Source organism: Pantherophis guttatus, chromosome 3, assembly GCF_059756535.1.
Source record: "Pantherophis guttatus breed Tessera chromosome 3, ASM5975653v1, whole genome shotgun sequence".
NCBI lineage: Eukaryota > Metazoa > Chordata > Lepidosauria > Squamata > Colubridae > Pantherophis > Pantherophis guttatus.
This window is the reverse complement of record NC_142065.1, coordinates 94,136,660-94,149,125: the sequence shown is the minus strand read 5'-3', so window position 1 is coordinate 94,149,125 and position 12,466 is coordinate 94,136,660. Positions and strand designations below refer to the sequence as shown.

Genomic DNA, 12,466 nt, shown 5'->3' with positions numbered 1-12,466 from the left:
GAGGGAGAGAGTTTATACAGTGTAGAGAGCACAAATATTCATTCAAAACAGCAATGGTGGGCAGAAGCAGGGAAGAAAATAATTGTAGAATATCTCTAACCCTTCAGCTATCGAATTTGAAAGTAACAGCTTGATACGAGATGGCAATCATTACCTATTGTACAAATGGTTTATTAATTTTACAATTATTGGGAAAGGAACACCTTCTGCGATCTACGTTTACAGGGTCAATACTTTTCTTACTTTTCCCCCTACATAAGAAACATAAATCAATTGATTAAAAAAGGGAAAAGAAGAAAGCCCGGCCCAGGCAACTGTCAGGCAACCAAAAACAGTGATAAATAATTAATTATTTATTTAATTATTATTTGCTCAAAGGTTCAATTAGTGTGAATGTAAGCAAATGTAATCTTAGCTTCAATGTCTTGAGATGTGAATATTTCCCTCTTTTTCTTCATATCATCACTGTGAATTAAGATATATACTAATTACTTTTGTATGTATCCTGATGCAAACACAACTGAAATACATCTCTAAAATTTCAAACTTCTGACTTGTCTCCTTGGAACAGGTTATGGTTCCTAGATGATCAATGTTTTTATGCATGTATCATGTACTATAGGGGCAGCCCGAGGCATAATGGAGGCTCTCATAAAATCACCTCATCTAGAAGGAAGACGAGAGAAAAATTGGGGGGGAAATGTAGATTCGTACTGACAGCATGTACTTAGTTAAATTATGGTAGAAATATGGTAGATATATAAATTATATTTATATAATATAAATATATACAATTTTACAAATTTTATAAATAAATAAAATAAATAAATATTTCATTTTTACATCTGTTCATTTCAACTTTTGAGGATCTTTTTTGTTTATAAGCAAAATAAACCATTAAACATAAAGTAGCATTATTAGACATAGTTATCATTTGGTTATCATCCTATCCTCTTTTTTATTAACTGAAGCAAAGTCCCTCACAACAGGTGTGAATTTACAATACTGATGCAAGGTATTTTGCTATACACAAATCAGTTGCTCAAAAATCTTGCATTTAAGAAGGGGATTGGAATTATACTGTAAGTCTATGATATCCTTAAAGAATCTGCCATTACAAATTTCCAGAAAGCCACAGGTGGAAAATGGAACTCTTTGCTTTTGCTAAAAGAAATTGCTTCTTTGATGAACGCAGCAGAAGCTGCTTTCCTTAGTAACCCCTTGATTTCTTTTCTTCTTAACTTACCATTTTGAGAAGAGCCGCCTGGCCAGAGAAGAACAGCAGCAACCAAGAGTAGCCAGCTCTTCATAGCTGTTCAGGCAATGTCTGAACTACCAAACCTCAGTTCGGCAATTTGGCAATCTCAGTGGATTTCTCCCAACTACTACCATCCCTTCCTCATTTTATATTTGTTTGTTGTCAAGGATTCTGGGAGAAGACAGTATTACGGGAATAAGAATATGATCTTGCCAAGAGCTAAGAGAGGATTCCATGAGAAATTTTTGAACTTTGTGTTGCAATGATTACCATAAACAAATAAAACAATACTTTGGCTTTTCAGGCAGTGCTTTCAATTCTTACGAAGGGAAAAAAAAACACCACTTGCATTCAAGAATCTGTCCAACGTCTTCAGCAGCAGCAGCTATCAGCAAAATTATTATACATGACATTTATGAATCTGACAGATCTATTTTGCATTTATGATGTATAGGAACCACACGTTGTAGATATCCAATATCTTTCTTTTTTTAAAAAAAACTGTAGTTTTACAATCTTCAGTCAAATACAGTTAATCATTGGCAATCCCATGGGAGACTGTACCCTTTGATACCTGTTTGTTTCCCCTCCCCCCTCCGATTCTGGAGAGCTAGGGTTGGATTTAACTTTTACAAATATCTAGGAAGTCAAAATGATATCAACTCCCAGTGGATATAAGAACAGAGAAAATAAGAAAGATATTGCCTCCTTATCAGAAAGATACAAGATCTACCTTTTTCTTCTTACCTCATTTTTATACCTGTGTATAAGAGCTATAAAAACTTGGTTTTTACCAAGTTCCCTTCCCTCCTGAAAAAGGGAATTAAATCACTATAGCTCCCCTCACACAAAAGCTCACACAATAGTGTAAAGCACCCCCATCATCAGGGGTGGGTTCTACTTACCTTTACTACCAGTTCACAGTGGGGCCATGTGCCCTTCTGCGCATGTGCAGATGCATTTTGATGATGTTGGGTCGGTGGGCAGAGCCTCCCGCCGGTTTTACTACCAGTTCTATAAAACCGGTGCAAAGTAGGGGCAACCCACCACTGCCCATCATGGTCCCAAGCCAATTGTGTGAGACAAGTTTTGAGGTCAATCCAGAAGGCCTAGGGGGTGGGGTCATATATCATCTCCAGCAGCAAGATTGTAACCATGGCAAAGAAGGCTCTTTTCCTAGAACCTCTTAGTTGAAGTTCCTTGACTGATGGGTTCTATAGCATGCTACTTCTAGTAAATGGCTAAAATTATTCAAGTGACACAAAAATTGTAGACCATACTATCACTGAGCAATTCTTCCTTTTTAATAAATAATTATTGACACAATAACATACAATAAACTTTAAGAAGGTTTACAAGGCATTTTTAATATTAACATTGGTCCACACCTTAAAGACCTTTAGAAAAACAGCTAGGATCTCTCCTTGGCCCTTTTTTTGGTCAGGAAAACCTGAACCAGATGATTAATTTCTTATCACCATTTTATTTTCTTAGAAGGTGTAAATAGAATGTGTGTTTTTTCTTAGTATTTGTTGATGATTTTTTTCCGATGCTTCTTCTTGAGCATAGGGTTATACCAGGAGACATCCATGTTCCCTTCCAATTCTGTTATTCTGTTACATCTTTATATACTGTCTTTTTTCTTTATGATATTCTTAATATACTCTGTTTCCCTGAAAATAAGACATTCCCTAATAATAACCCCAATTGGGCTTTTGAGTGCATGTGCTAAAATAAGCCTCCTCCCAAAAATAAGCCCTCCCTGAAAATATTTAAATGCAGAGTTGGAAATCAGGTAAGACAGCAAGAGGAACCGCATCTTGCTCCATGCAACACAAAATAATAATAAGACCTCCCCAAAAATAAGGCCAAGCGCTTATTTTGGGGTTCAAAAAATATAAGACAGGGTCTTATTTTCAGGGAAACACAGTATTTTTTTCTGTTTCTGGTTCTTTTTTCATTCTTTTCTGCCATTCCTTTCTCTTTTTTTTAACTTTGTATCTTTAATGTATAAAGTTTAATAAAAATGGTGTGTTGTTTAATGATTACAATAAAAAGCAGACTGCAAATACAGCTGTTACTTGTCAACACAGGAGAACTGCCATTTCTTTCTTTTTTCAATATACATTTTCGGTTTTGAGTAGGCTGTCTGTTTAAGCCTAATAAACATCTGTATTGAGAGTGTCAAGACAGTATATTACAATAGGCTCGTAATTCTGCTATCTGATTTCTTTTTTTGCTTGGTTATATTAAAAGTACATTCAAAATCCTATTAATATAATGTAAAAGAAATAATCCCATTGCCTCTAAAATATTTTTCAAAAACCTGAAAAACAATTAATATTACTATTCATATAAACATTTTCTATTCACAATTTAAGAATACAATTCTGCTGTATGTTGCATATATATATAAATGAAGATGTGAGAAACCCATTCAATGCATTCTGCTAAGAGAAACCTGTTTACTGGCCATTGATTAGCTTTCCTCACACAATCTAGAAAACAGAACATTTTTTTTTAAAAAAATGTCCCTTATTTCCCTCCTCCCCTTCATGGATTACTGCCTTGTCGTGGCGAAGGGGCTAGTGTAACTCAATGAAACTATAAGCTATGCCCTGCAGGGCCACCCAAGATGGACAGGTCATAGCAGAGACCTCTGACAAAATGTGATCCACTGGAGAAGGAAATGGCAATCCACTCCAGTATCTTTGCCATGAAAACCCAATGGACAGTACCAAAAAGAAAGAAGATATGATGCCGGAGGATGATCCCCTTAGGTCAGAAGGTGTCCAATATGCTACTGGGGAGGAGCAGAGGACTAGTACTAGTAGCGCCAGAAAGAATGAAGCAACTGGGCAAAAGCCAAAAGGAATTCAGCTGTGGATGCATCTGGTGGTAAAAGGAAAGTCTGATGCTGCAAATATTTTTTCTCCATAGGATCCTGGAATGTAAGATCCATGAATCAAGGCAAACTAGACGTGGTCAAACAAGAGATAACAAGACTGAATATTGACATTTTAGGGATCAGCAAACTAAAATGGACAGGAATGGGTGAATTTAATTCAGATGACCATCAGGTATACTACTGCGGGCAAGAAACCCTCAGAAGAAATGGAGTAGCCTTCATGTTCAATAAAAGAATAGGAAAAGCAATACTGGGATACAATCCCCAAAATGACAGAATGATCTCAGTTCGAATCCAAGGCAAACTATTCAATATCACAGTAGTCCAAGTCTATGCCCCAACCACTGGTACTGAAGAGGATGAAATTGACCAGTTCTATGAAGCCCTACAGCACTTTATAGAATTATCACCAAAAAACCATGGTCAAAACAAACACTCTTTTCCAACAACCCAAGAGATGACTCTACACATGGACATCACCAGACGGTCAACACAGAAATCAGATTGACTATATGCTCTGCAGTCAAAGATGGAGAAGCTCTATACAGTCAGTAAAAACAACACCAGGAGTTGATTGTTGCAAAATGTAGGCTTAAATTGAAGAAAGTAGGGAAAAGCACTAAGCCACTCAGTCCTAAAGGAGATCAACCCTGACTGCTCTTTAGAAGGCCAGATCCTGAAGATGAAACTCAAATATTTTGGCCACCTAATGGGAAGGAAGGACTCACTAGAGAAGAGCCTAATGCTGGGAAAGATTGAGGGCAAAAGAAGAAGGGGACAACAGAGAATGAGATGGCTGGATGGAGGCACTGAAGCAGTAAGCGTGAGCTTAAATGGACTTCAGAGGATGGTAGAGGACATGAAGGCCAGGACGAACGAATGTTACCCTTGGGGTCGCGATGGGTCAGACACGACTTCTCAACTAACAATAACAACTGTCAAAAAGAAAAAGAAAGGGAAAAAAAGAAAAGAAAAATAAAGCCTTGTTTCCCATCTTAGATGTTAATAGGCATAAATCTGTTTGGCTGAACCTCCTTCTGATTATGAACATCAAGTTTGATTATGCTAACTTCAGAGCAACAACAGCACAAGCAACTGTTTGTGGGTCTTTGATTGGATAGTGAGTTGAAGTGTTTACTGTACTATGTTTCTTTACAAAATATATTACAAACTGTTTGGCAATGGAAAATGTGAGAAAAATAAGAATTATTCCTGTAAAAGCATAACCTGAGTTACGCCATTTTAAAATCATGTTAAGGCTTTGTTTTACCTTGTATAACCTGATTATATAATTTAGCTGACATTTAAGAACATGAGAAAGGAAGTGTGTAATTCCTGTGTTTTTTAGAGGATGTTTATCTTGCAGGAAATATGTTCTTGGGTTAACTTGCCCTCATTAATTAAAGGAAGTACGCAATTGATGTTTTTGAGGGGTATTTCTGTTGAGAATTGGGGAATTTCCAGGGTGGAATTATTTATTTATTTATTTATTTATTTATTTATTTATTTATTTATTTATTATTCGAATTTCTATACCGCCCTTCTCCTTTCGGACTCAGGGCGGTGAACAGCCAAAATAAAAACATTTATACATAAATACGATTAAAAATAGATTTAAAATAATTAAATTTGGCCCATAGTTTAAAATTTATCAATTTAAAGTCCATATCAAAATTTAAAACCAACCATAAAATCATAAAATCAAGAGAGACCAGCTAACTGAAAGAGATGAGTTTTTAGGGCCCGACGAAAGGTCCGGAGGTCGGAGATCACTCGTATCTCTGGGGGTAGATTGTTCCAAAGGGTAGGTGCCACCACAGAGAAGGCTCTCCTCCTGGGGGTCGCCAGCCGGCATTGTCTAGCCGACGGCACCCTGAGGAGGCCCTCTCTGTGGGAGCGAACTGGCCGGTGGGAGGCTATTGGTGGCAGAAGGCGGTCCTGTAAGTACCCTGGAATTATGTACTACATATGTTATATAAGATGTTATGTAAGATCTGAAACTGATTCCCAAGGTACTTTATTGACGTGTATTCTGATGTTCCTGAAGACTATAAAAACTTGTGTAAATTGTTTTATTTCCGTCTTTCTCTACTCCAGAGAGAAAGGCCCTTTGCAAAGTAAATAAAAACTCTGTCCTAGGATTATTTTAGTCTCTGTCTCTTTAAAACGATAATGGGGTTTATCTGTCGACCACAGAAAATCATTTTTGGATTTATTTATTTTTAAGAATTCAACACATCTACACACTAAAAATATCATTTACAATTATCTATTGTTATTGCTTTAAGATGGGTTGCTGATTGATAATTCAGAATAATCAAATGTTTACAACTAAAATTCAGGGAAAATTCCTCACTCCAGATGCATTTTTAAAAAGTTATTCATAATGTTGCATTATAATATTTTATCTGCCTTAAACATGATCTATAAACTGGTTTTTAAATGTTATCATTTTCCCAGTAGTTACAGTTGGTAAAATTTGTCTTTTATGAAATAGGCTTTTAGGTTTGGATCCACTGCTTATAACTCTGTATACAATCCAGCTTCATGTGGTCACATTAAAGAAAATATATGATTTCAGACATTCATCTTCTGGCTCAAAGGTGCTATATATCTCCTGTTATTCATTTACTTAGATCTGTAAAATAAAAAGTGAAGAGCAAAGAAGTAAATTTGCAACATTTTCAATTATTATCTTTGAAAATAAAAGATAAAGGAGACAGAATACTATTTAACGTGAAATAGGTTTTATCAATGGTTAGAGATAAGAGGTAGAAATTAGATGAAGAAAGAGTATTGTTATGTTAAATAAAATATGAATGTTGTTTATAATCATATACATGCCAATATATAGGAACAATAGGAATAATAGGAGCATAAATAAGCGAATATAATTATAAATATGGTTAGAATTATTTTGTTATATTATTATTATTATTGCTATAAGTATATGTGTATATCTCTCCAAGGCTCAAGGTTGACTCAGCCTTCCATCCTTTCTAAGGTAGGTGAAATGAGGACCCAGTTTGTGGGGGCAATAAGCTGACTTTGTATAAAATATACAAAAGAATGAAGGCTATTGCTTAACGCATTGTAAGCCACCCTGAGTCTCCGGAGAAGGGCGGCATATAAATCAAATTAAAAAAAAAAAATGTGTTATCTTTTTTTTTCTTTCCTTTTTGTAAAATGTTATGCTCGGACAATACACTGTATTCAAAATACTTATATATAAATAAAAAAACCTTGATATTAAAAAAAAAGAAATAAATTTGCATCTGTACATTTTACGTAATCCTTTTAAAACTGATTCATCCGATCTGCAGCAGAAAGCAACCTGCAATAATTTTAACATATCAAACTACATAGGCAAGAAGATTCTGAAATGTCAGCATCGCCATTTTTTTTAAGCCAGATGGCTAAAACTACTCAAGTGACTCAAAAACTTTAGACCGTTTTATCACTGAGCAATTTCTATTTTTTTTTAAGATGACTTCTGACACAATGACATCTAATAAAGTTTAATAATTTATTAGGCATTCTTGATATTTTGGAATATAAACTCTGGCATTTAGAATGAACCTGAAGCACCAACATTTTAAAAACAGGAGAGGGGAATTAGATGTTACCAAATTTTAATTCATCCTCACAGGGGATACACTTGAGGAAAGCTGGGATACAAATGAATACTGGGAACTGTAGTCCAGCAATACCAAGAAAGCCCCCATTTCCTTATTAACTAACAAAGAAAAAGTTCCAATAAAATGTCCATTACAGAAATATTTCATATTTACATATATATCACAACACAAATTGATATTTTACTAATAGTGTTTGCATTAATTGCAGTTTCAATGAAAGTCTCATCATACAATAAGATTCCTGTGATCAAATGAAATCCTGTCCATACAGGAATGGGAGAAAACTACTATGGGAATGGGAGTAATATTTAAAAACAATGAGGCATGGGACAGGGAGGTACAAACATCACCCATCATTTCATCTCTTCTAGTCTGATCCTAAATCCTGGCAGATTCCAAGACTGAAGACCAGGAGATCCCTCTGTCCTGAGGCTGAAATGAGTGGACTTCAGGGAGCTATTTTCATTCATTTCATTGTTCTCAGTGCAATAAATTCAGTATGCACCCTAAAGTTTTCAGGACAAAGCAAGTAATTCTTAGACTGGATTTGGTTGTCCCTTGAAGTCAATAGAATTTCATTTAGTGATGGATAGCTTTTCTTCTCCAGGCAGAGGTGGGTTTCAGCAGGTTCTGACCAGTTCTGGAGAACTGGTAGCGGAAATTTTGAGTAGTTTGGAGAACCGGTAAATACCACCTCTGACTGCCCCCACCCCTATCTATTCTCTGCCTCCCGAGTCCCAGCTAATCGGGAGGGAATGGAGATTTTACAGTATCCTTCCCCTGGAGTGGGGCCAGAATGGAGATTTTACAGTATCCTTCTCCTGCCATACTCACCAAGCCATACCCACAGAACCAGTAGTAAAAAAAAATTTGAAACCCACCACTGTGTCCAGGTCATTTCAGAGAGTTTTCTTGTTCAATCTATTTTCCATTTATTCTAAACTTGAAAATATTTCATGGGATACCTTATTTTACATGTAATGAATCATTACATACTGGCTGCCAGCAGTTTCGCAGTTTGATTCTCACTGGCTCAAGGTTGACTCAGCTTCCATCCTTCCAAGATTAGTAAAATGTGGACCCAGATTGTGGGGGCAATATCTTGACTCTGTAAACCACTTAGAGAGGGCTGTAAAGCACTGTGAAGCGGCATATAAGTCTAAGTGCTATTTCTATTTCTATTATCAGTAATTACTAATTCAGTTAATTTTATTTTTTGTTTTGGTCCTGTGGCTTCTGACAGGTATTTAAAAATATGCATGTAGTCACATGAGTAAGTGAGTAAGTTATATATGCAATTTCAAAGGAGAATATTTCAATATCAATGCAAATGAAATAAAGAAAAATGTATGGGCATTCATGTTAGAAGGGTTATGTCTGAGTCTTGGCAGGATTAATTTGAGATGTATTTCCTGACTCTCGAGGAGCTGCCTTCAGCTGTGTCTGTGAGGTATTTCCGGTTCCTGTCATATGTAGATATATACCTGTAATGATGGCTTGTTAGGGTGCTTTTATTGATGATTAAACCTACTTGAAACATGGTGTCAGAAGCCTGAATCCATGTTTTTTGGATACATTTGAAGCATACTCCCAAAAGCTAAGCAGTGGAAGTATGGCAGCTGCTAACAGTATACCTCTGCCTGAGCCTATGAGGGCGAGTGGAGACTGCGGTAGCAATTGGAATGAGTTCAGGGCAGAGTTTGAAGATTATGCCTTAGCTAAAGGCTTGGAAGAGAAGTCGGCAGCAGTTCAAGCTGCCACATTAAGGAGATTGATGGGCAGTGAATGTCTCCATATCTACAAACTCAATTTAACCCTTTCTTTGGAGCAAGAAAGAGATACCAAAGTTATTCTAGACGCTTTAGAGACTTATTTCAGACCTCTCAAAAATGTTATTTTTGAAAGATACATATTTGGCAGCTGCAAGCAAGAAGAAGGTGAAACTGTAGATAATTTTGTCACACGCTTAAAGAAAAAAGCAGCCAGTTGTGACTATGGTCCCTTAAGGGATGAGCTCATTCAGGACAAAATAATTTTGGGCGCTACTAGTGAAAGAAAATGCCACTGCCTCTTGAGGGAGCATAATTTAAGCCTACAAGTAGCAATTGAGATGTGTCGGACTATAGAATTTAATGACAAATGGCTGAGAGTTCTAGAGCGAGGTAAGGACTGTGTTAATACAGTCTCTAAACAACAGCCAAGTATGATGACTTATCAATACAAATATCAGAATAAAAGGCAGTTTTATAATTCATCTGTGAACAATTAAGTAGCATGCAAATATTGCGGCAGTATGCACATACAAGAGAGAGGGAGCAGTGCCCAGCATATGGGAAAATCTGCAGAGTGTCTGGGAGGCTTAACCACTTTGCAGAAGTGTGTCAGGCATGGGAAAGAGAAATAAGGAAGCTGCATACAATTGAGCAAACGTTAGACTTGGAGAATGCATCACAGGAGGAGGCATCTTTGTTTATCACTGATGCGGTTTATAGGAAAGAATGTATCAGTACAATACACTCCAAGGGCAAAAAATGGTTTGTGAATCTCAGGTTTAACAACATAATTCAACCCTGCCAGCTGGACTCAGGTGCAACCTGTGATGTTATGAGTTTGAAGGACAAAATGAAATTGGCATCCAAGATACTTCTTCAGCCTAGCAGTACTAAATTGAAGTTATATTCACGAGAATTAGTGAACTCACTGGGCGTATTTCAAACAGAATGCAGCATACGTGGGGATCTTTATAAACTTGAATTTGAGATTGTGGAAACTGATCAGAAACCATTATTGTCAGGATCAACATGTGAGCATTGGGGTTGATGCAGTTTACCATTCCGACTGAGTTACACAATGTTGTAAGTTACTCCCCTAAATCTTTGGTGGGGCCATTGACAAAACAGCAAATCCTCCAAGTATACCAGGAAGTGTTTGAGGGCCCCATAGTATCTGTTCCAGGAGAGGTTCATTTTGAACTTGACCCTGCTATTTCCCCAGTACAAAGTTCACCACACAATGTGCCTATAGCTATTAAGCAGCAGGTTAGAGCACAACTGGATAAGTACGAGGCAGAAGGACATATTACATCAGTAACTGAGCCCACTGTTTGGATAAGCAACATGGTTGTTATTAGAAGGTCAGAGAAGATTAGAATTTGCATTGACCTTAAATTTCTGAATATGGCCCTGAAGCGGTCACATTAATTAATGCCAACGCTTGATGACGTTTTGCACAAGCTACCCAAAGCACAGGTTTTTACGCTGGTTGATGCTAGAGACGCCTTTTTACAGTGTAAGCTAGATGAAATAAGTAGCTACATGACTACGTTCTGGACCCCATGGGGTAGAAAGAGATGGCTTAAATTACCCTTTGGAGTTTCGGTAGCACCAGAAGTATATCAACAAAAGCAGCATGAATTACTGACTGGGCTCGATGGAATTGAGCCAATAGCTAATGATATTCTTATAGTTGGCTGTGGTGAAACAGACAAAGAAGTTGAGCATGACCATGATGAGAAGTTAATAGCACTATTAGATTGGTATAGGCAGGTAAAGTTAAGGCTCAGTGTTAAAAAGATGGAAACGTGGGAAAAAATATGGGTTCAGAATGTTAAATTTACGCAGTCACAGAACTTGAGGGAAAATTTTTATAAAATGTTTTATAGGTGGCATTTAGATCCTAAGAAATTGTCATGCATATATCCTAATGTTCAACCAAAATGTTGGAGATGTGATTGTTTGGATGCTACATATTATCATATATGGTGGACTTGCAAGAAAGTGAAGGCTTTCTGGATAAAAATTTGGTGGGTCATGCAAAATGTTCTGAAGAAAAAACTCCAATTTTCTCCTCAATTGTTTTTGTTGGGTATAGTTAAGGGTTTTTCAATGGGTGAAACAAAATTGATATTGTACATGGTGACAGCAGCTAGGTTACTGATTGGTCAATATTGGAAAAAGGATGTCTTGCCTACTATTGAAGAATGGACTTTGAAGGTGGCTAGTTTTGCAGAAATGGCGAAGATATCAGCATACTTAAAAGACTGGACTCAAGAGACCTATGCATGGGAGTGGAAGAAATGGATAGATTATGTGCAGAATAAATATCAAACTAGGAAGTATCAGATAGCTTTTAGTTCAATGTTGTGTAGAAATGTATAGTACACAGGGGGGAGAATAGAAGGGAGGTAAGGTATGATATAATATGATGTGGATTTGGATTTCACCTTGGGGAAGTCATGGGAGGACGGGAGGACTAGGGAGGGTTAGGGAGGGAAAGGGGGGGGGAAATGGGAAAATTTGTATTTGTAAAACTTTTTCAATAAAAAAAAAAGTTGCAATTTTAAGGTGCACAAAGTCCACTTCCATGGGCATACTTTGTCTTCACGAGCTGATCCAGAAAAGCTGATCCAGAAAAGCTGATCCAGAAAAGCTGATCCAGAAAAGATTAGAGCCATTGTGGAGATGCCATCGCCTGATGATGTTAAATCAGTGCAGAGATTTATCAGATTTGTTACATACTGTATCTAGCAAAATTTCTGCCGCACCTATCAGAAGTGTGCCAGCCATTGAGATGCCTTCTGGACAAAGATGCAGTTTAACTTTGGCTCCCCATGCATGAGCAGGCAGTACAGGAGATAAAACACTTGGTCACTATTGCTCCAGT

The 12,466-nt window shown here is 36.9% G+C and overlaps 1 protein-coding gene and 1 pseudogene across 2 annotated transcripts in view; one reads left to right on the top strand and one right to left on the bottom strand.

Moving 5' to 3' along the window:
- LOC148114683 (complement factor H-related protein 5-like) overlaps window positions 1–1,432 on the bottom strand; it is an 88,592-nt gene extending 87,160 nt beyond the window's left edge. Inside the window, exon 1 of one of the 2 annotated variants that reach the window (XM_087890062.1) lies at window positions 1,247–1,432. In XM_087890062.1, coding sequence (XP_087746188.1) covers window positions 1,247–1,310 — 64 coding nt within the window. In that variant the 5' untranslated portion in view covers window positions 1,311–1,432. The remainder of the gene's footprint in view (window positions 1–1,246) is intronic. The other variant, XM_087890063.1, reaches the window with a different exon arrangement.
- Window positions 1,433–10,063: 8,631 nt separating this feature from the next.
- On the top strand, window positions 10,064–11,004 carry LOC148114682 (uncharacterized; annotated as a pseudogene).
- Window positions 11,005–12,466: the final 1,462 nt, after the last annotated feature.